Below are 21,923 nucleotides of genomic sequence, written 5' to 3'. Positions count from 1 at the left end.
CCTCTGGTGTCGGCCGTCCTGCAGAAAGCCTCCCCAGCGCAAAGCAGCCCCAACCTCAGCAGCGACAGCAGCACTGCTGCACCGCGGGATGCCCAGGGACTGCTCTTCGCTTGCCGGTTGGTAACGAGGTGGCGTGAAGCCTCTGCAGAGCACAGGGTCTCACATCGCATTCGGGAGGCTCCGATCCTGCGAAAACCTAAATGTTCGATGCCGTGTGAAAATCCAAGTGCTCATTAGGATGCTCTGCCCTGGATGATGGCAAGAGCTGCCCCAGGCTGTGGGGACTGGCTGGCCTGCAGCCCTGCCCAAGCTGTCATGCCATGGGAAAGGCACTGAGAAGCATCAAACCACAGCAGCAAAAAAGTTTACAAAAACTGCGAGGCTGGGGCTTGAAAGCAGATGGTGGGGCTGGCTGGGGTCTGGTGGGCTGGGGACAGTGTGACTCCCACACAGAGCTACAGAATCAATTAGAAAATACTTGGAAAGTCTTGGAAAAGGCTTCAGCAATAATCGAGCCAAACCTATGTCTGAACACGCCCATGTCACTTAGACAATGGCACTAAGGTGCCATGTCCAGTCTTGAATGACTCCAGAGATGGTGAATCCACCCACTCCCTGGGCACTCTCTTCCAATGTCTCCTTCTGTGAAGAGTTTCTTCCTAATGTCCAACCTAAACCTCCCAGCTTCAGAGTGTATCTTCTTCTCCTGTCCCTATTTACTTGGGAGAAGGGGCTGAACCCCACCTGGCTCCACTCTCCTTTAAGGCAGTCTGAGAGCGATATCTCCCCTGAGCTCCTCTTCTTCTGGCTAAATAACCTCAGGTGCACCTTGTAGCACTTGTGCTCCAGATCCATCACCACCTCTGCTGCCTTCTCTGGACACACTCCAGCACCTCAGTGTCTTCCCTGAATTCAGGGGCTCAGAATTGGACACACAACACTGGTGAGGTGTGGCCTCACTAGTGCTGAACTCACTGCCCTGGTCCTGCTGGCCACGCTATTGCTGCTACAGGCCAGGATGCCATTGGCCTTCTTGGCCACCTGGGCACACTCTGGCTCACGTCCAGCCGCTACCATCCAGCACTCCCAGGTCCTTTTCTGCCCGGCAGCTTTCCAGCCCCTCTGCCCCCGGCCTGCAGCGCTGCCTGGGCTGGTTGTGACCCAAGCGCAGGACCTGGAATTGGCCGTGTTGCACCTCACGCTGTTGGGTCTCAGCCCATCGCTCCAGCCTGCCCAGATGCCTCGGCAGGCCCTTCCCACCCTGCAGCAGACGGGCACCCCGACCCAGTCCGGTATGGCGCACGAACGCCCCTCCGGGGGCACGGGGAGCCCCGCTGCCCGCCCGCGGCCTGTGCGGGCTGTGCGGGCGGTGCGGGGCGGCGCGGGCCGCCGGGGCCGTTATCATGGCAGCGGGCGGGTCCGCCGAGCCCAGCCCGGACCGGCCCGGCCCGGCCCAGGGGCAGCTGGACAACGCCGCCGAGCCCCTTGTTCGCACCCCGGGGGCCGTGAGGCGCGTTCGAACTCCGCGCTACAGCTCGGTGGGTGAGACGGGCTGGCGGCGCGGCGCGGAGGCGGGCGGGAGGGAGGGCCGGCCGGGATACAGCCCTCAGGAAGTTTAACCCAACTTTCCGCTGAGTCCGCGGGGCGCCGGGGGCGGTGTCCAGGCTCGGCTTGGAGCCCGGCGGCCGCGCCGAGGTGAGGTAGGGGGAGGGCTCGGGGGGCTCTGTGCCAGCGGGGTGCAGCGGGAGCGAGTGCGGGCCTCCCGTGCGGGCAGCTGGCGTGCGGCGGGAGGCGGCGCCCGGAGCGGCTCCTGCGGCTCAGCCCGCGCCCGCAGCTCCCCCGAGGTGCCGGCTGGGGCTCCTCTGCGCTTCAGAGCTTGAAGCAGGGCGAAATGCCTCATCGTGAGGTACAGATGCTGTTGTCGCTGTGGTATGTTTGGTGTAGTCAAAAGCCCTTCATCAGAGGGCTGAATGCCTTGACTCTCACCAGTGTTACAGCTGAAAGATTGAGCTTTGTCAACCATAGGGGGGAATAGTGGAAAATGAAGCAGTAGCCTGGCTGTTGGGACTGTGAGGCTACTATAGAATGATGCTATTCACAGTTTCTTGTACAGTCTCACTTCAACTCGGTGCGCTTCTCTTCAGGTCAGCAGAACAACAACAACAGCAAGCAAAATGACAGCTGTGAGGTATGAACAAGGGATCCAGCCAAGAGAATCAACTGGGTGAGTGAAATTAACTGTGCCAGCAAGGGGGTTTGGGATTGAATATGTGCTGTGTCTTTAGGTCCTTAGTGCTTAAAATACAACAAAGGGAATAATGATGGAGTGTCTGAATGTTATATAGCATAGTCTTTTTATCTCCCCTCTGCCACCAGTGCTGTTGTCTGAGAGGAGAGGTATCTTTGGGAGAAACACGCTGTTTTGATTCACGTCTTGTAAGTAGTTAGTAAGTGATTAATGAGTACAAGGTGTCCATCCCTGATATAATAAGTCCATGGTATTAATGTGTGTTCTCTTTTAGCATCCAGACTGTCAAGAGACTTACAAGAGTGTCAAGGTCTCTTGTAGAGCAAGGCTTTTTCTGTTCTTGCTTTAAAAGCCTCAAATCTGAGGTTGTGCTTGTGCTCTGTATGGAGTGTATGTGTGAAGGAAACAATTTCTTCTAATATGTCCTCCTTTTACTCTGTTCCACCCCCATAGTCAAAGCCTAATTGTAATAGTTTATGGCTGAACACTTGTTCTGTCTTGGGCAACAAGTAGATGTAGAATGATCAGCAAAACAAACTCCCTCTGAGGAAAGCATTATCTAGAACTGAATTTTTGTGTGGGAGCACTATGGAAACAGTGTACTTGGGCTTCTGTTTTATCTTTGTGTTAAGGATTGTCTTCCTAACTGAAAACACTTTTGTTTCTCATTCTTTTTGTGGCATATTTTAATTACAGTAGAGGATAAGAAGGTAGCATTTGGTGCACATCATGTGTCTGCAAGTACAAGCAAGTGACCTGCAGCAAAATTGCTGCAGCAGTAGCAGGCTTTAATAAGTGAAACATTTCTGCTGTTCAGTAAGTGTAAACACCCAAGTGAATATTCTGTAAGAATAGCTGGGAAGCAAACCTGAATGCCTGTCCATCACTAAAGCTTTTCTTCAGCTCTAGGAACAAAATGAGGCAGGTTTCACTGGAAACACTGGAGCTAGGAAATGAGGCTTGAATGTTAAAATTGCTACATCAGAATAATTCTTCTGCTGAGCCTGGTACTGAGTGCAGATGGTGGAGCATCAGTACTGGCTCCTGAAACTAGGAGCTAGGAATGATGCTAGGAGAAGCATCATTAAACTTCTTGCTTAAAAGGTGGTGAGCCCAGACTGCAGCATCAGTGCTGGTGCATGGGTCTGTTGCGGAGGATGAAGAATATTTGAATCCTCAAAATTATTACACTAATGCCTCAAACATGCTAGGCTGCCTCAGAACAGAATGGAAACATCAATTTTGAATGTGTGTGTGTAGCTGTTCCTGCCCATGAAGCTGTGAAACCAGAGTCAGGGCCTCAGCAAACACTGTGGCTGTGCTATTATGCATCACAGTATTTCTGTGGAGAAGACTGAAATAAAGACTCCTGGATTTTGATGCTACACTTTTTCTCTGAAATTGTCATGTGGCCTTCAAAAAAACCAAAAACTTGATCTGAAGAGACACTTTTAAGGAAGTTATGGCAAGCAGCCACTACCCAAAAAACTGCTGTTCTAGCACTAGCTCAGCTGCTGCTCTGGTCTTCCAGTTTCCGGTCTGGTATCCTGCTCTGTGCAAAAACATCTCTATGGTATGGCTTTTCCTGGTGAAAGCATTAATTCTCTGTACAAGAAGGTCACTGTAACAGTATTAATGTCACTTGGACTCTCTGAAGCCATTTTGCATATGCATATTTCTGGCCCGAACTGTTGAGTCCTTAGCAGTGGATGCCCTGCTTCAAAGCCCTTTATCCTACTGCTGAACTCATCTGTCTCTTTTTGGGGGGGAAAAGGGGAAAACATTTGAGAAAGGATCTGCTAATAGGAAATAGAGCAGCATAACCAAGGGGTTCAGCTGTGTCAATATGGGGGAAGTCTTTCTTCCCCTGGTGCTGGGCCTGTGCTCTGGCTCAGGCTGCTGTTCACTTGACAGTTAATTCTTTTTTTTTGGAACAACAAATCTTAGCAATGTACAGAGTTGACACCTCTATCAGTGTGTGACTTGTATTATTTCTTTGCCAGCTCTGCAACAACTGAAGAGGCCACAGTAAAGATTGATAACGGTCGTGATGAGAGTAATGAACCAGACAGCTGTTCCAAGTAAGCTAATGATAGATCAGTTTCTTTGCTTACCCCCAGAAGTGGAATCTGATGAGCCAAAATAAGAAGGCAGGTGGCTTGTTGAAGTAGAGATAAGCCCAGTAAAATGCTTAATATTGACATTTCTTCTAGTACATAGTGAAGACAAATAAATTGTGAAAGCCTCTTTATCCCTCTAGAGATAAAAGTCCAACCCAAGAACACAAGTCCATCATATTATGGAGAATGGGTAGTCCACACCACATTGATTAAATTTTCCCAAAGGAATGAGTTTGTGGGAGCACAGAAGAACAGGTGCTGGTGAGACAATGAGGTGAATGAGAACCTGAGCATGAGAATAAGCATTGTGGCGCACATCAAGACTAAGTTGTCTGAACCTGCTAGTAGTTATCTCTGTTCTTGAAACAGTTATTTCCTGACAGTGTTTACCTCACATTACTCTTACAGCAAACTTAGTCAAGTCAGTGGCAAGTGCTGCAGCTCAAGAACAGTAAGCCTAAGCCTGTTATTTCAGTTATTCTATGTGAGAACATGTTTTTCTAGATTTCAGAATTTACAAATGTATTTTACTGAAGCTCTAAGCTAATTATGTAATCAAATGTGCCATGTTTCCTTCACCTAAGATGTTGGCAGGCCAAATTGGAGTGGTGTGTGTGTATGTTTTGGTCTCAAGTGTACCTAGTTAGAGGTACTTGTCCACAGACTGTGGAAGTTGAAGTCTTGGTGTCCCCACTACAGTTGTAGGTTTGACTGGACAGACATAGACCAGCAAACCATTAGTGTCATTATTGCAATGTTTCCTTAGATATTTTTTCATTCATTTTCCTGGCATTAATAAATAGCCGGAAAACCCTTCTATATGTTAAGCTGCCTTCAAGACAAGACATGTCATTACATACTTGACTTCTGTAGGAATAGTGAGTACTATAACCCACGTGTCTACCTCCAGCTTAAGAATGCAAATGTTTGCTGGTTAGACCTTGTACCTTAGTTTAGAGTAGAACCTAATAATGAAAAATGTGGGTTAATTCAGTAACCTCAGCAAGATGCTACCTCAGCACTTCAAAGGTACCTAGCCTTGTCTTAAACTGAGTTATTGAAGTGCACCAAATCTATCAGTACTTTTTGTCAGTATGTTAGAACTAACGGAAGTCCTGCTGTTAGTGATATGCTTGTAAAAAGGTGTTTTCTTCTAAGTGTCTAAGAAAAGATTTGATGCTTACAGTAGTTATCTTGGGATTGCTTAACAGACTGGCAGTCTGTTTTTTCACTCTCAGCACTTGAGTTTTGCAGGTTCTACACCAAGAACTTCTACCTTAGTTCTTGGTGTAATCTAAAGAGGCTTCAAGCCAGAAAGAGTTACATAAAAGCTTTGTTCTAAACCAAAGGGCTTAAAGCATACCAAAGAGGCAACAAAATCTACTGTAATTGGGAACAAGAGCTGTGACCTTGCCAGGACTGAAGATAATTCTCACAACTGGAAGAACTTGGCTTCAGAAACACTTTTTCTTAGAAGATTATTTGGATTTTCAATCTGAAAGCCAAACTGATGTTTCTTTTTTAAAGTAGATGTGGGATTTCTGTTCCTCTTTTCCAAAGGCATGGGAGCCGTTAACAAGTGCAGCTCTTTTCAGGCCTGGGAAAAAAATGGTCTGATACAATAAGCTAATATATGGAACAAAATAAATTAAGAGATGTTTGTATTCCAATCTTCCTTTTGACCAATATAAACCCACTTCTTACAGCTTACTAAGCCAGAGTTCAAGTGTCACTGGAATTGTGACACAGAATAATGTCAGAAATAAGTACATACTGCTGTATTTCTAGGGTCTGGAAGCTGATCAATACTTTTTCTAACAAGTGATCAAAGTACTGTTTTCAAGTACTCTCTTAACCTATACACTTCATGAATGCAACTGAGTAATGGCATTTTAGAGAAGTTACTACTGTGCAGAATACTAAAACTAAAGGAATGTGAACAAAAGAATGTAACAGTGCACTTTTGGCTGATGTCTGTAGCACAATGTCACTTGTCTTGATGTCAGTTCTCTTCTCTTGCAGTGCAACTAGAAGAAAAATTGCCCCGTTTGTGATGTCATTCGGATTCAGGTAAAAGCTTGAGCTTGTAATGATGTGGGAAAGGTAAAAATAGTCCTCATTTCTGGAGTAAGAACTTAAAAACCCATAAACATCAGTAACTCCAGCTTGCTTTGTCTGAAAGTACTGAATCCTTTGTCACCCCCAGGAAAGGTAACTTGAGAAAAGTACTGGAATTTAAAAATTAGATTTAAACAGATATGACTACATTCTCCAAGAAGAGCTGAAAGTCAGAACTGTAAATGTCATTGTCTTGGATAAAACCTCTTTAATGGCTTATTCTTGGTGGCAGCCTTTGAACAAACAGTTGGTCAGTTGTGTGTAGTCTAGGTGCTGGGACAAGGCAAGCCATTAAAGACAGGTATTTTTAAGGGACTGTATTAAGTCATGAGAGGGAGGGAAGCTGAGTAAGGTGAAAGCAGAAATGATACTTGTATGCCTTAAATCATTCAGGTTTGCACTGCTTCTAGGTAGCTGTGAAAGCATAAACTAATAACTACAGCTGTGTCTGAGATAAATGTATGGTTCCACAGAGATGGTGGCCTCTGTGCATATTACTTAAAAATGCAGTTGGAAACCTTCAGCTTCTAATTAAGCAGGCTTCAATCTATGTAAGAGATTACATTCTTGCTGGAACATCTTAGAAATCAGGGTTTGTGCTGTTCAGTTGATAAGTGTTCATTCCTACCTCTCAAACTTCCTTGTATTTTTCTCTTTGCAGAGTATTTGGAGTTGTACTTATCATTGTGGACATTATAGTTGTGATCCTGGATCTGGCTATTAGTGAGGGGAAGAAGGGTACAGAGATTCCTGAAGGTGTTTCCCTGGCAATAGCACTCTTCTTTCTCATCGATGTTCTCCTGAGGGTGTTTGTTGAAGGGTAAGACATAGGCAAAAGTTAAGTCCATGTGGCAAATCCTCAAGCTAGGAAGGAAGCAAAACTTCAAGCTTGAACTATGAACGTGGTGTCCTGTAAGCTGATTGTCTGGCCATAGATAATAGCCACGTCTTGGCTGTGTATGTTGGTGGCTACCCTTCTATAGAACAACCTTTAAGTATTTTCAGTATAAGTGAGCATCTGGGAACTACACAGCTTTGCCATAACTTGTGTGTAAATCAGGGCTGAGATTGCTTCCTTAGTGAGACTTCAGTGCTTAGTGTTAAGAAAAACTGCTGGAGAGCTTGTCTCGAGTAGTAGCTCTGCATAGATTGTTCTCTTCTTGGAGATATATTTCAGTTGTTGCTGCCTATATTGGCATCTGTCTAAAACTATCCTTGGTTTCAGCTTCAGGAACTATTTCCAGTCCAAACTGAATATTTTGGATGCATGTATAGTGGTGGGCACCCTGTTAATTAATTTGACATACTGCTTCTTAGATGTTGATGCAGCAAAGGAGATACCAAGGTAAGAGTGGTATGGCAGCTGGTAAGTGTGAGCTCTTATCTTGATAATCTTCTAAGAATTTTCTTGGGCACCTTTAAGCCAGATTTGTACATTTGAGATAACAGATGAGACTGTGATAGTTTGTCATGGTGCAGACCAATGAAGGATAGACATGCAGCTTTGGTCTGTGGTTGTGTTCTAGGCTGTCCCTGCCTCAAAGGCAGAGGGGATCTGAACATACTAGTTGAGGTAACTAGAAGTGGGGCCATCAAATGCTCTGACTCAAGCACTTTTTGGGGAAAGGTGTGCTGTAGCCTTAAGAGAGGAGGGTCTGAAGAAGGCAGAAAGAGTTGCATTATTGTAGCAAATGGAAGGGACAGCAAAGGGAGGATCTCTGTCTAAAGGATTTTGCAATAGAAAGAGTTGCCAAACTGTCTTGTTTCCTTTGCTTTGCTTTCCCAAAAGCCTCATGGTAATATAATGCTGGATTTTTCAGCCATGCTCTGAGGAGAGGAGACATGCTGTTTATGTGCATAAGCTACTTCAAGTCCTATTTCCTTCTGATTTCTGTATCTTGATCAGATGATAACCTGTAAGATGAATCTATTCCTGATGGAGACAGAACTACAACTTTAAGATGAGTTTATCTGCACTAGATTTGACTTAGAGAAACTTTCTTACATCAACCAGGGAAAAGTTGAGGTCTTTTAAAAAAAAAAAGTCACCTCTTGCCCCAAATTCAGCTGACTAATGGGCATAAGTAGGGAACATTTCTTCTGGAACATTATTCCAAAAGGAAAGAAAAAATTTAGTTATTGAAGAATCTAGAATTGGACAAATATCTGTAAGTAATAGTTTTCTATTAAAGTGCTTGCTAAACTTGGATATCAAGAAGTAAAACTGTCAAAGGAGTGGCTTTTGCAGCCTAGTTTCCTCTTAGGTTGTCTTAAACAGTCATTGGAGGTTTTAATTATTACTTTCCATTTCTATGGCCACGTTTTTCTAAAACAGCTTTCATCTTATAGCAGCACCCAGATAAAGGAGGGGAAAAGAGCAGTGTGACAGGTTTATCTGCATTCTTATCTCTACTAGGCTATGCTAGTAGTAGGCCTGATCCTACACTGACTGTAGATCTGTGTGTGCAAGTTCTTTGTATTCTGACTTGCTGAAGTTTATGGGAATCTAGAATAGGTTTTTGGCTCACATGAAGAGTACTTCACACTGCTGCTCTCAGAAGACACTCAGCTGGGGCATACCATCTTACCCATTCAATTTTTGAGGCCCTCTGTAAGGCTTCCCTTGTTAAAAGGCTCTAAAATGATGTTCTGACCAAAATATTGCTACCTGACTTTAGATGATACCTCAGGTTTGACCAAATCCCAAATCTTTGGATGGTGTTCATCCCACCTAACACAGCAGTAGTGTCAACAAAATCCAATTAATTCTCAGCAGCCTTACTGGGGTTTATCACTTTTCTTTCCTGAGTCCTTCATCAAGAAGCAAACAGTAATCCTAAAGCATCTGATATATCTCAGAAGAATTAGAATTTGAGCAGCTTTTTTGTGGATAAGAGCTTATATACAAATGAAATTTCAGTGACAGACCATAATGTGCCCTGATGGAGGAATATGGTTTCTCTTTATAATCTAGTCTAGCTGGGTGTGTGTAGGGGTCAGTTAACTGTTTTCTTGAAGTCTGACCTATAAAAGGACTTTGAGGAATGAGAGCTGGATATCAGTCTGGGAGCTAATGCTTAACAGGCTGACTTCCTTAAGGGCCTTTTATCTTGAAGAGTTGCTTCTCAGAGTTGTGGGGAGAGGGGTTGTGGAGGTTTCACCCCAGTTTTGGTTCATCTCATTTGCTGCTAGCTCCAAGGAAATTCTGTTTTGAAAACTGGAGGGTGATAGTGAATTTGGAAGAAGCTCAGGGAAAAACCGAAACTTTCCTCCAGGTATCCAGGACAACCTTACCTTGCTGACTTAAAGCTCCGTATCAGTGGGGGGCAGACTGTGAGCAAAACTGGAGTTTTGTCTCCCTTACTGTTGGTATTTACCAGCATTTTTACACAAATGTATCAAAACCTAGAATGTGTGTGTGCTGCCTAAAATGTATGCTCACTTACCTCCTTAAGGAATGAATTGAATGTTAGTTTGCCCTGAACCAGGACAAACCCCCTAGGAGTGTGGGAAAGCAGCTGCTCCTGTTCAGTTGTTTTGATAGAACTGCTCACCTAAGCTTCTTTCCTGCTTCAAAGTTCAACAATAGTTCAAAGTTCCTCAAACCAAACCAAGTGTTCAGCTTGCTGAATGATTAAACACAGGATATATACTGATTGGTTCTCAGGTTTCTTAATCAAGTCATGATGTACTTAGCCTGTCTAGCCTATTTTTAGTTATTTTTCAGGTGGCTACATATGCTTTAGTGGGGCTGCATACACTTTAATATGTAGTTAAGAATAAGCTTCAAGGAACAAAAACTTGGTGATAATAACATGGGTAATGTTAATGGAATTTGTTGCTTTCTAGCCAGAGGTGCCGGTGGAAGTAGGGGATTTCCTAGTTCTGCTAGCTGTTGAGAACATGTACTTGCAAAAAACCCTTAACAATAAACCCATTCTATTGTATTTGTTCCAAAATCAGCCTGAGATGTCCTAGTTCAACATATGAAACAAAGTTTTAAACTTTCCCTGAAACAGCTTTTAAACAGCTTCAATCTCTGCCTGTAAGTTTATTTGTGTCCATTTTCTTCCATGCTGAATCTGTCCTCTAGAATGGTTATTTTCCTCCGAATCCTGAGAATTGTCATCTTGATAAGAATATTTCGTCTGGCTTCGCAAAAGAAGCAACTTGAAAAGGTGACCAGGAGAATGGTAAGTTGGCCTCTTAGCATATCTAGGCTGCTTAATAGTAGTTTCCAGCTCTTTGTTCAGGCAGCATCAGTGGTAAGTAGCAAGACTGACCATGGCCTATTGGTCTGCTATTGCTGGTGTTGCCCAAGCAGCACATCTGTTCCATGTCCCTGACAGGGCTCTGGAGCTTTGCCCCCAGCCTCAGCAAAGCCTTGTCATTCTTGGCTTTGTTCAAGTAAGCAGCAACTTGACCTGGCATGTCAAAGTGATTGCAACACCCTGTGCGTCTAAACTGACAGTTTCTAGCTTGTGTGGCACATAGACTCTTTTCCCTCACATGGGGGAAGGTATGAGTTTTAATGTGTCTGATGCTTTATTTTGAGTACAAACAAAGCAATCTAGCTGAAGCCCTATCCACTGTCAATGCCTCTTATTTTCATCAGGGGCATTGAAGTTGTGCTTTAAGCTTCAGGTATGTCATATTGTTTAGGAAGAAGCAACCCTTAACTTTATTCTTTTTCCCCCAGATTTCAAACAGTCAAATAACAATGACAGATTCCTGCTGCAGTATTCACAGAATCTGCAGTGGTCTTTTTACTAGAATAAATTTTGGTATTTAAGGGTAAAAATTCTATACAGAGCTTCTACCTAGAAGTTAATACAAGGAATTTGCCCTTGGATAATGCTGTAGTGAAGTGAGGTTCTGCTACTCAAGCTTAACTGGAGAGTCTACATGGTTGAATTTTCCTAGTAACAGGCAAAAATTGATGATCATTGGTATTCTTGTGGAAGATTAACTTTTTTTCTTTTTTTCTTTTTTTTGTCAGGTCTCTGAAAACAAAAGACGTTATATGAAAGATGGCTTTGATCTGGATCTCACTTATATTACTGGTTTGTAGAAACAAATGTCACTTTGCAGCATATTATGTCCTGTAAAGGCTTGTTTTACAGTTAATAAGAGCTTATCATGAATTACAGACAATGTTTTAGACTCATGAAATTTAAGTATGAAGTCAAACCAGGCCTACTCCTTTTCTGTGGGATTTTGAAATATGGATTCCTGACTAACACTATTCTCCAGAATTATCCTTCTGGGAGAGTTGTACATACTGTATGTAATGATAGAAATTTATCCTAGTTCCCTAGGCCTAGGGAGCCAGTGTTGGGAAACTACTTACAGTATTTTTGCTTCTGATTCTATGGAGACTGACACTTGATGGTGGCTGATGCTTTGGGAAGCATTATTTGTCTTGCTCTAGCTATGCTAAATGTAGAGGAAAGCCTACCAGAAATGGGTAGATTGTTCTTATAATTAGGGTAAGAATGAGAAATTTCATAAGGATGTTTCTCAGTCATGTAGTTCTTATGTGCAGGGGGGCTTCCTGCTGTTACTTGTGATTGCTGTCTTCTCAACAGATCGAATTATTGCAATGTCATTTCCATCTTCTGGGAAGCAGTCTTTCTACAGGAATCCCATAAAGGTAAAAATCTTACCTACCAAATTCTGAAACCTGTTTCTTTTATAGGTTCCTACTAATTTACATGTGGCCTAGATTATGTCAGTCCTAGTTTTGCTGCCTTTGCTGGTTGGAATGACTGGTGATCTGCACTGTGCTGCACTGCTTATGTTGTAGTGTCTCAGCTAAACCTAGTGGTTTTCTCTCACTGGGGACACACCAGTGCATTGATGCTCCTGTTCTTTGGGAATGTTTTGAAGAATGAAGGTAGTTCTGCCCCAGGCTAGTAATGGTGATACGATCTATTCACCTAAATAAAGTTGCTTTAAAGGTCCGTATACATAATGTCCTTTTCAGAGCTCTGCTTCCTGGTATTGTAGAAACATATATAGGGCCAGGAAGATAGCTGCAGGAGTACTTGTATTCCAGATGAGAATGAGCTACCAGGTTGGAAAGGCCTGCTTTCCAAGTGCTGTTCATGAATGCAGTTGTTGATCCCCGCTGGGGGGTGGGGGGTTGAGGTGGCAGTGGAAATAACAAGTAGAGCACTAACTACTCTAAACTCATTATTGCTTAGGAAGTTGCAAGATTTTTGGACACCAAACATCCAGGCCACTATAAAGTCTATAATCTCTGCAGTAAGTATGTTTAGCTGCTGACTATATTTGAGATAAAATTTAATGTATAAGTGAAAAGTATGAAACCAGAAGCTAAGCATGCATGGCCTTAGCCAAGTTACCTCTGGTTTTTTTCATTCTAATGTCTGTTAACACTACTGTATTTTAGACACTAGTACATGCTCAGACCAGCCCTTTTGTATTACAAACTACTTTCTTTGTTACAATCCTTCTCCCTTCCTGGCATAACTTCAGGTCTTTCCCTATAGGTGAACAAGGCTACGACCCCAAGTACTTTCACTACAGGGTGGAAAGGATCTTCATTGATGACCACAATGTCCCAGCACTACAGTGAGTCTTGTAAGAAATACATACCTTGTAAGAGTTCTATGTAGGCATTTGCCTTGATCCACTAACTTTGCTCTTATTTAGGGACATGCTGAAATTCACTGCCAGTGTCCGTGAATGGATGAGTCAGGATGAGAAGAATGTTATAGCAATTCACTGTAAAGGGGGCAAAGGTAGGATGCAATCTGTGTATGCTACAAATCATGCTTCTTTGTTATTGTAGCTTCTTTGATTAAAGTTTGGCCTTAAACCATACTATGAGATGGGTTTACGATGTAATGTGACAAATACTGAGGACACTGTGATGACTAGCATGACTACAATACTCTGTTTAGTATTAAACAACCTCAGTTTTAGGTAGTCTAAACTGGTTCTTAGTCTAAGCTGTTAATATGTCTCCTAATGTTCTAAGTGTTCTTCAATAACTTTTTGGTGTTCTGGCAGCTGAATTTTATATGCTTCATTTTATATGCCCCACGAGAGACTGGGGATAGGGAAGCTACAGAAATTGCTACTATTAAAAGTGTTAGGCTGTTGCTTTGGCTTCTGGTAGCCAGTCACCCATGCTGAATATTGTGCACTGTAACGTGGCTCAAACTATCCATTATTTAGGTTGGAAAAAGGCATTTAAGATCAAGTCCAACTATTAATCCAGTACTACCAGATGTACCACTAAACTCTGTCTCTCAGTGCCACATCTGCACATCTCCAGGAATACCTCTGGGAGTGGTGATTTGGCCACTTTCCAGGGCAGCCTGTTCCAGTCCTTGATGACCCTGTTGGAGAAGAAATTTTTCTTAATATCCAATCTAAATCTTCTCTGGGACAACCTGAGGCCATTTCCTCTCCTCCTATTACTTGTTACTTGATGGAAGAGATCAGCCCCACTTCACTATGACCTTTACAGTGAAAAGGTCTCCTCTGAGCCTCCTTTTCTCTATGCTAAACACTCTCAGCTCTCTCGACTGCTTCTTGAAGTCTTGTGCTCCAGACCCTTCCCCAGCTCTGTTGCCCTTCTCTGGACACATTCTAGCATCTCAATGTCTTTCTTGCTGTGAGGGGCCCAAAACTTAATGCAGGATTCAAGGTACAACCTCTCCAGTGACAAGCATAGAGGGACAATCACTGTCTTGGTCCCGCTGGCCAGAATATTGCTGATACAGCCCAGTATGCCATTGGCCTTCCTGGCCACCTGGGCACACTGATTCATGTTCAGCTGCTGTCAACCATCACTCTCAAGTCTTTTTCCAGTGGGCTTCTTTTCGGCCAATATTCCCTGAGCACTCTGTGGGGTTGTTGTGACCCAAGTGCAGGTCCCAGCCCTTCACTTTATTGAACCTCATACAACTGGCCTTGGTCCATTGATCCAGCCTGTCCCTGCCCTCCAGCAGATCAACACTCCCACTCAACTTGGTGCCTTCTTCAAACTGACTGAGGATGCACTCAGTTCCCTTGTCCAGATTGTTGGTAAAGACATTAAACTGGCCTCCATCCTGTGCCCTGGGATCACCACTAGTGACCAGCTGTCACCTGGATGTACCTGCATCCACCTCAATTCTCTGGGCCTGGCCTCCAGGCAGGTCTTTACCCAGTAGAGAGTGCACCTGTCCAAGCCACAAGCAGCCAGTTTCTCCAGGACAATGCTCTGGGAAATGGTGTCAAAGGCTTTACTAAAGCCCAAGCAGACAACATCCACAGCCTTTCCCTCATCCATTAAAGTGGGTCACCATCTCACTGAAGGAGTTCTTGTTGATCAAGCCAGACCTGCCCTTCATAAATCCATGTTGGCTGGGCCTGATCCCTGGTTGTGCTGTGTTTGTTGTGTGATACCACTCAAGATGGTCTGCTCCATAACATTACCTCTCTAGAATGTTCCAGATACTGCTGGATCTTAAATCAAGATACACATGATATTAGGTGATAGAGTACACTGAAGTTTTATGGAAACAAGAATAGTGAAAGCTACCAAACATATGAGCTAACCTGCAGGTGCTACCTGAACCAGCAGTGGTGTGGGAGCTGCTGAAATGCATAAATATCTGCAAGTAAGCCAAGTTTCCCTGCAAATATCTGCCACACCTTTAGCCACCTGCTGTTACTACTGCAGCAAATACTTGGCTTAAAGTAGGTGGTTACTTAACATTAAATAGTTGCCCCCAGGTGGAGCTCTGTCTTAAAAGGTTTTGCAAAACTGAATGTTGAAATTACCTGCCAGTCAAAACCAGCTTGAAGAACAAGTGTGGGGAGGGCAACTTCACCTCTGAGATTTTTAAATAAAGAACCAAAACTATATTGGCATCTTCCGTGCTAGCAGACTTGATAGCTTCTTAGTAGGGGTGCCGGGAAAACAGTTGGGGCAGAGAAACAGCTCTTGACACTTACAGCATTACACTTACAACTATAAACACTTTAAAGTTTCAGTTTATAGCCTCATTTAGTAGAGCTTGACTATTTCCTGCTGGAGTATGCAGATACTGACCAGCTGCCTAAGTGTCTCTAGTAATGAAAATGTGGGGACAAGGAACAAGTTGATGCCATAAACAATACTACACACTGTGGTATCTTGTCTTTAACTCATTCTTCTCAGAAGTACTTGACTACTTGTTTGTCACTTATAACTCTTGAAATAGATAACAGGAGATGACTTCACAAAAATAATCCCAAATACCTTTGAACTGCTCTAATTTAACTTGCACTGTATGTCTAATACAGGCAGGACTGGAACAATGGTCTGTACTTGGCTCATAGACAGTGACCAGTTTGAGAGCGCAAAGGTAAAAACTGCTGGGTTTTTTTTTTATTTGTTTAGGATTCAAAATGTCCTCTTAGGATTTACTGAATTGGTGAAATACACTAATAACATGCAAAAATTCTATACTAGAAAAAGAATTCTCTGAAAAGTCTGGTTTTAAAAAAGTTTATGAAAGTCTTGCTACAGTGTAAATTCTGATTTATTTGTAAATTCTGAGACTATTTGTGATCTGAAAGGAGTGAGAAAATAGCATTTAACAGGTCACCACCTTGAAGGGGTTTTTTTTTTTGAGGAATAAGGTGTCTAGGGTATTGAGCAACATCTTAAGCTGTAGGTGACTTCTGAGCAAACTCTCCCAAAGATAGTATCACTAGTTTTAAGTGGTTTTAAGAATTTTTTTTTCCTAGTCTCCCTCCAAGTAGTTTGAGGCATCAAGAATTGTCTTGTTTTGACAGCCAGCATTACAAAAGGAAGCTCTTCTAGGAAAAGGGAGAAAGATCAAGTCCCAGCCAGGACAGGTGCTGATGCTGCTTTAGTATCCCAGGTCTGATATATCAGCTGGAGGCTGGGGATGCAGAAGGCCCAGGACACTCAAGGTAGTCTGGGCAGACTGTATATCCATTTAATCACTTGTTTTCCTCTGAGTTTGCTTTGTGAAGATATGAGCTAGTGTTCAGCTTGGTCTGCCACAGACCACTTGAGAAATATAAATGGTTCTAAAGCAATTGCTTGAAAGTTTTGTATTGCTCTCCTTCACTCTTTCATGAATGACAGATTTATGTGTCGGACCTCCTAATTAGTACCTTCTTCTTGGAGTTAAAAGTCTCCTTTAGAAGGTACCAAAATAATGATTGCATATTTCCACTTGCATTCCTTTACTGGACTTTAGTAGTGTAGTTCCAGTTTAATATCTGCTTCTCAAGAAGGAGAATGGTGGTGGGATGGATAGTTTAACCCTTGAAATTATTATTCTGTGTAGGAAAGTTTGGACTACTTTGGGGAGAGGAGAACTGATAGAAGCACAAGTACCAAGTTTCAAGGTGTTGAAACACCCTCACAGGTAAGCTCATGCAGGTTCAGGGAAGTAGTCAAACCAATACTAACCTTGTGAGTGCTTATGCTGCCCTAACTCCTCTGCCTTGTTTCAGAGATGTAGGTTCCTATTACCTGCTTAACTCCTGAACTTTCTGTACTCTTTCTTTGAGAGTTGGAATGTGAACAGCTGACAGGGTTGCCCTGTTTGGTAGCTTTCACTGTCTTTCCCCTTCCCCTTTCTCTGATCTGAAGTATAGTATCTAGGATAACAACAGAATTCTTGAGATTGGGCAAGCTTTCTGTCCAGCCCTACTGTTCAAGCAGGGTGACCTGGACAGTTGTGTCTGGTCAGGTCCAGAATATGTGCACAGATGCAGATTCCACAGCATGTCTGGGCACCCTCACAGGAGTGGGACTCTGTGAGGCGATTGGACTGCTAACAAGGATGCACAGGAGCTGTGATGGGCCTGGGATGGGGCCCTGGCACTGATTTGGCTTGTGTGGAGAAATGCATCTTCTGCAGACTGCATTCACTGGGAAATACTACACAAGTTTTTGCCTCAGGCCTCATTTTTGCACATCTTGATTTACTGTTCTGCGTGATGCAGAGTTGGGAAGTGAATATTGTGATGGGTACTTAAAATTGCTGGTATAAAATAGAAGTATAGCTGTCCTTCAATAAAATGAAAATTTCTAGTATGTTTAAACATTTGGCCTCGTAAGGCTGCCGTATAAAATATCCTCACTTCTTGCTGAACTAAAAAGTACAGAATTCCTCTTAAAACATGAAATTTAAATGCTGTTTAAAAATGTAGATGTTGAATTTGTCTAGAAGATTGTTTCTGCAGGGAAAGGGAAGGAGAGTAATTGTCTTTCTTCTTAGCTTTGGACTTTGAAGAGCTAAAAACTTGGTGTAAAAGAAGCTATTTAAATCCTACTTCCACCTAGAATTAATCCATGGTGGGTACAGAAACTGCATAATGTGTCTGGGTTTTTTGCATTACAGAGTAGGTATGTTGGGTATTATGAGATCCTGAAAAACAAGTATAACTTGGAACTCCCACCAGAGAGACAACTCAAAATAAAAAACATCAAAATCCACACTATACATGGTAAGAACTCTTGTATTTGGGCATTGCTCTATCTGGTAATGGTTTCCTATTACAGGCAGCTGATAACTGTCTCTCTTGCTAAGCCCATGATCGGAATGTAGACTTAGTGGGATTTGAGAATTTAAATGACACAGAACACAATGAAGAGTATTTTGTAGTCAGTTGCTCTGTGTTATGTCACTTTCTAGATGTCCGACCCAATGATGGCTTACATACAACCTGCCCTCTTTTGGAAGGGGAATCACTTTTTCAGTGAGACTAACTCTTGGTGTGGAACTGGATCCACTAATGTTTCTGAGCTTTAGATACATGCCTGCTACAGTGCATGTGTGCTGATAATCTTGATCAAAGGCTGGAAGTTCATCACTCCTTGTTCCAGGGGTGTTCAAATTGCTGTTATTGTTCAGTAAATGGAACTAGATTTTACATTAGCCTGTTCCCCTAGTGGGAGGAACTTCAAAATGTAAATTTTCAGCCACTGAATCCTTTCGCTTACCTTTAGCCTTTGAATTCTCTAGAGTCTTGAGCCAGGCATTCTGGAAAGAATGCAGTTTTGAATGGGATTGCACTTGGTTTTCATGACTACTTATGCTTCCAGCTGATGTCTGTGCCTCTGGTATAATGCAAGACTTTGTTCCTAGGAGTTGGGAAAGGCAATGGAACTGATATGAAGGTGCAGATAATAACAAGGAAGAGAATTGTACTACAATGTGTATGTGGCAATCAAAACAACTGCAGGGTGAGTACTATGAAGATGCACAAGTTGAGTCACAGAAGCTAAAAGCTGATTTCTAGGTTACAAATGTCTTAGTTTTGTCCAATATTAAATTTCTACCTAGTCTAACTAAATGGATGATGTAAATTCCAAGAGGACAAAAAAAGCTAAACTTTGCCAAATCTCAGGAAATGTAGTGGTGAGATAGTGAAAGATTTCCCTGGGAGTCCTTTAAATACAAATAGTTCACTCTGTCCTGAGCAGCTTAAGCTGCTGTCTGTTATTCTAGCACTGCTGTTGTATTGTGTACCATGAATGAATGTTAGGTCTTGTCATGAATTGGTCCCTTGTCTTGCTGCAGAAACTTTCATAAAATAAATTCTTTATTCTGTTATCCAGCTTTTCTTTGATTCTGAAAGTGACACTGTAGTCATTGGCTTGGAAGACTGCCCTGTTCTAAGTGGTGATGTGAAAGTCAGATTTGAATGCAATTCTGTAAGTACACCAGTGTGAAGACCTTCAGTTGGGTATGGGGAGAGGCTGCAGTGCAAGCTGCAGTGGGTCCTGCCTGGCTGGGCAGCAGGGGCAGAATCTGTTCCTTCCCAGTGACTCCTGCTGTGTGTCACTGTGCAATGAGGGGTGCAGCAAGTGCTGTAATATCAGCCTAGGCAAGCAGGGGAAGCACCTGGCTGCTCAAACAGCAGTCCAACCAAGGCATTTTAGTTGGGTACCTGCTGCTCCTGACCATGGGAGTCCCACCTCATTGTATTAAATGACTTGGTACTGAAATAATTGCAGAGAAAATAGTGATCTGTGTATGATATGGGGCTCTTCAAGTGTACTGATTCTGACACTGTAGCTTTTTAAACCAAATTAGTGAAGAGGGTACCCTTGCTCTACAAACCAAAGTTCTGTTGTGTAACACAGTCCTTAAACAAGGTGTTTGTGTTTAGGCTCTTCCAAAAGGCTATGATGGCTGCCCATTCTTTTTCTGGTTCAACACTTCCTTTATTGAAAATAACAGGTAAGGATATTAGTGAATGCCTTCAGATCCTAACTTCTGGTGTCTTATAGAGCTGAAAGATCATAAACATAGTACTGAAAGCTAAGATAGTTCAGCCCTGATCAGCCAGCTAACTTTCATGTGAGTACTGGTCTTTGATCCTCGGCTGTAACTTGTGAGCTGGCAGTTGCTCATGCTGTGACAAATATTTTAAACATATGGGAGCTTTTTATCTTAACTTAAACCACTGGATTATTTCCTTGGTGCTTTCTAACCATTTTTAATGAATTTGAATTAAAAAATGTAATGCTAACTATTCAAATCTGCCATCCTCTATAGATAGTATGGTTGCCTGAGAAGCAGGAACTCAGTAGCTTAGCAGGGAGATATTAAGACCACAGTTAGAGGTACTGATGCTTGGAATCACAAAGAAAGGCCTTCTTATGGCTTCTCATGCTCTTGATAAAGTTAGAAATTACTGTGATTTTGCTTGCAGAGACTGGAACTCCTGGAGAAGCTCCAGCTGGTGAAAGTTGGGGCTTCTTTGCCTTGCTTTGGGAGTGATGTAGAAATGCAAAGACAAGAGAGCCTTATCTTTGGTCTGCCTTGCTTGACAGATTTAGGTAGAGGAACAGTGAACTTGGCATGGGAGATATAATTACTGTGTTCTCCATGAGTGGAATAGAAAGAAGACAGTTTTTACTTAACTGATCCTGTTAGAGCCTGAGGAGAGGTAGCCATGAGTCTCTTTGTAACACTCAGCCAGCAATGCACCTTGCAGTCTCAATGCAGACCAATTAAACCAAACCAGTGCCAGGAAAAATGTGTGCCAGCTGTCTGATGGCCCTGCAATGTTGCCATCTTGAGGGTTTTGCTGAAGAACTATGGAGCATGCCCTACTAGGCTGAGTGCTGAATCAAATCCTTGCCTTTAGGAAGGCTGGTTATTAAATTCCTGGCACTTGCATCATATCAGGAGGCCTTGAGCTGAATGCAGTAATAATTTCTCTCTGTCTTGCACTGTGGGGCTCTGGGAGGGTGCTGGGGAGCCAATCCACAAACCCATCAGGTTGCCTTTGTTTCCTAGATGACTTCAGATGCAAAACACTGTGCAGGCATGGCTGATTTCTGTTTAAATTCAAGGTCTGGGGCTGGATTTAATAGTCTAGGGCTGACTAGAAGATTTTTCACGTGGCTGAAAGGAAAAGCATGTCTTAGGCTGTAAGATATGCTATTGAATTTTGTCTTTCAGACTCTACCTTTCCAGGAATGAGCTGGATAACCCTCACAAGTCTAAAACATGGAAAATCTATAGTGAGACATTTGCTGTGGAGGTGAACTTTATTGATGCATAAGGGAAATCTGAAAGAAGGAAAACATGTAAAATTCATCTCTTTCCTGGAGAATGTCTTGCTGTTTCAGTATAAAGTGAAGCAGTGTCGCTTGGATGTATCTACACAGAAACACACTAAGTACAACTTCTCAAATAAAGCTACATGAAGTTCTGTTGCATGGGGCCAAAACACTCTGAAGAGTTACTTAATGTCAGTTGACTGTCACATCATGGGCTGTTGGATTCCTGGAGCTTAGATATCTCTGCATACAGCTAATTCTTGTTAGAATAATCAAAAACAATTACTTGTCTTTAAGCATAAGCATTACCATGATAGTTGAAGACCAGCAGTTTGCATGAGACTGGAAAAACCTGACATGATTCCCTCAGCATTGGGGTTTTCCACAAATCAGTAGAATATGGGAATTTTGAAGGAGAAATATTAATCTCCCTCTGTTGGATTGTTGCATCTTAAGCAGAAGCCTTGGTATTGAACTGCTCTTCATCAGTAATCAGTGATGTAGTGCTTTGAGCAACACCTGGCCTGGGAGCTGCCTGTGGAGGCTGGAGACTGCACAGCTGCTTTTCTACTGCTGTACCTCCCCACAAAGGGCTGCAATGGCCACTTGCCCTAAGGCTTAAGACTGGCTCTCATCAGCTCCTGAGCATTCCAGCTGCCTGGGATCAGTTAGTGTGGTTGCCTTAATGCCTGCATATGAAGGGTTTGATCTGTGCACCTGCTCATTTGAGCAAATAGTGCAAATGCTCACTGGCTCCTCTTGAGTTGTACTAAGACCTGTAGTGCACAAACTTCCAGGATGCTTATTCTACTTCCAGCTATTTTCAGCAGTGCAGCTCTTCTGTGGAGACTGTATCTTCATTTGTGTGAAATGT

The 21,923-nt window shown here is 43.0% G+C and overlaps 1 protein-coding gene across 3 annotated transcripts; it reads left to right on the top strand.

Annotated features, from left to right (window-relative positions):
* The first annotated feature begins 1,594 nt into the window (after positions 1 to 1,594).
* LOC132086333 (phosphatidylinositol 3,4,5-trisphosphate 3-phosphatase TPTE2-like) lies at positions 1,595 to 21,219 on the top strand. 3 transcript variants are annotated; one of them, XM_059491924.1, is made up of 19 exons: positions 1,595 to 1,695; positions 2,145 to 2,224; positions 4,252 to 4,329; positions 6,391 to 6,438; positions 7,148 to 7,306; positions 7,712 to 7,831; positions 10,580 to 10,679; positions 11,486 to 11,549; positions 12,075 to 12,139; positions 12,693 to 12,753; positions 13,002 to 13,083; positions 13,165 to 13,253; positions 15,793 to 15,854; positions 16,812 to 16,892; positions 17,874 to 17,979; positions 18,621 to 18,718; positions 19,094 to 19,189; positions 19,648 to 19,718; positions 20,949 to 21,219. In XM_059491924.1, the coding sequence occupies exons 2-19, from the start codon at positions 2,175 to 2,177 to the stop codon at positions 21,049 to 21,051; spliced, it is 1,533 nt and encodes a 510-aa protein (XP_059347907.1). In that variant the 5' UTR covers positions 1,595 to 1,695; positions 2,145 to 2,174; the 3' UTR covers positions 21,052 to 21,219. The 3 variants fall into 3 exon arrangements, with proteins under 3 accessions (XP_059347907.1, XP_059347916.1, XP_059347898.1); XM_059491933.1 differs by having other exon boundaries at positions 1,658 to 1,700; XM_059491915.1 differs by lacking the exon at positions 1,595 to 1,695 and adding an exon at positions 1,877 to 1,906.
* Positions 21,220 to 21,923: the final 704 nt, after the last annotated feature.

The sequence above is a fragment of the Ammospiza nelsoni genome, chromosome 2 (assembly GCF_027579445.1).
Source record: "Ammospiza nelsoni isolate bAmmNel1 chromosome 2, bAmmNel1.pri, whole genome shotgun sequence".
NCBI lineage: Eukaryota > Metazoa > Chordata > Aves > Passeriformes > Passerellidae > Ammospiza > Ammospiza nelsoni.
The sequence above is the reverse complement of the archived record's forward strand: the minus strand, read 5'-3'. Positions and strand labels throughout refer to the sequence as shown.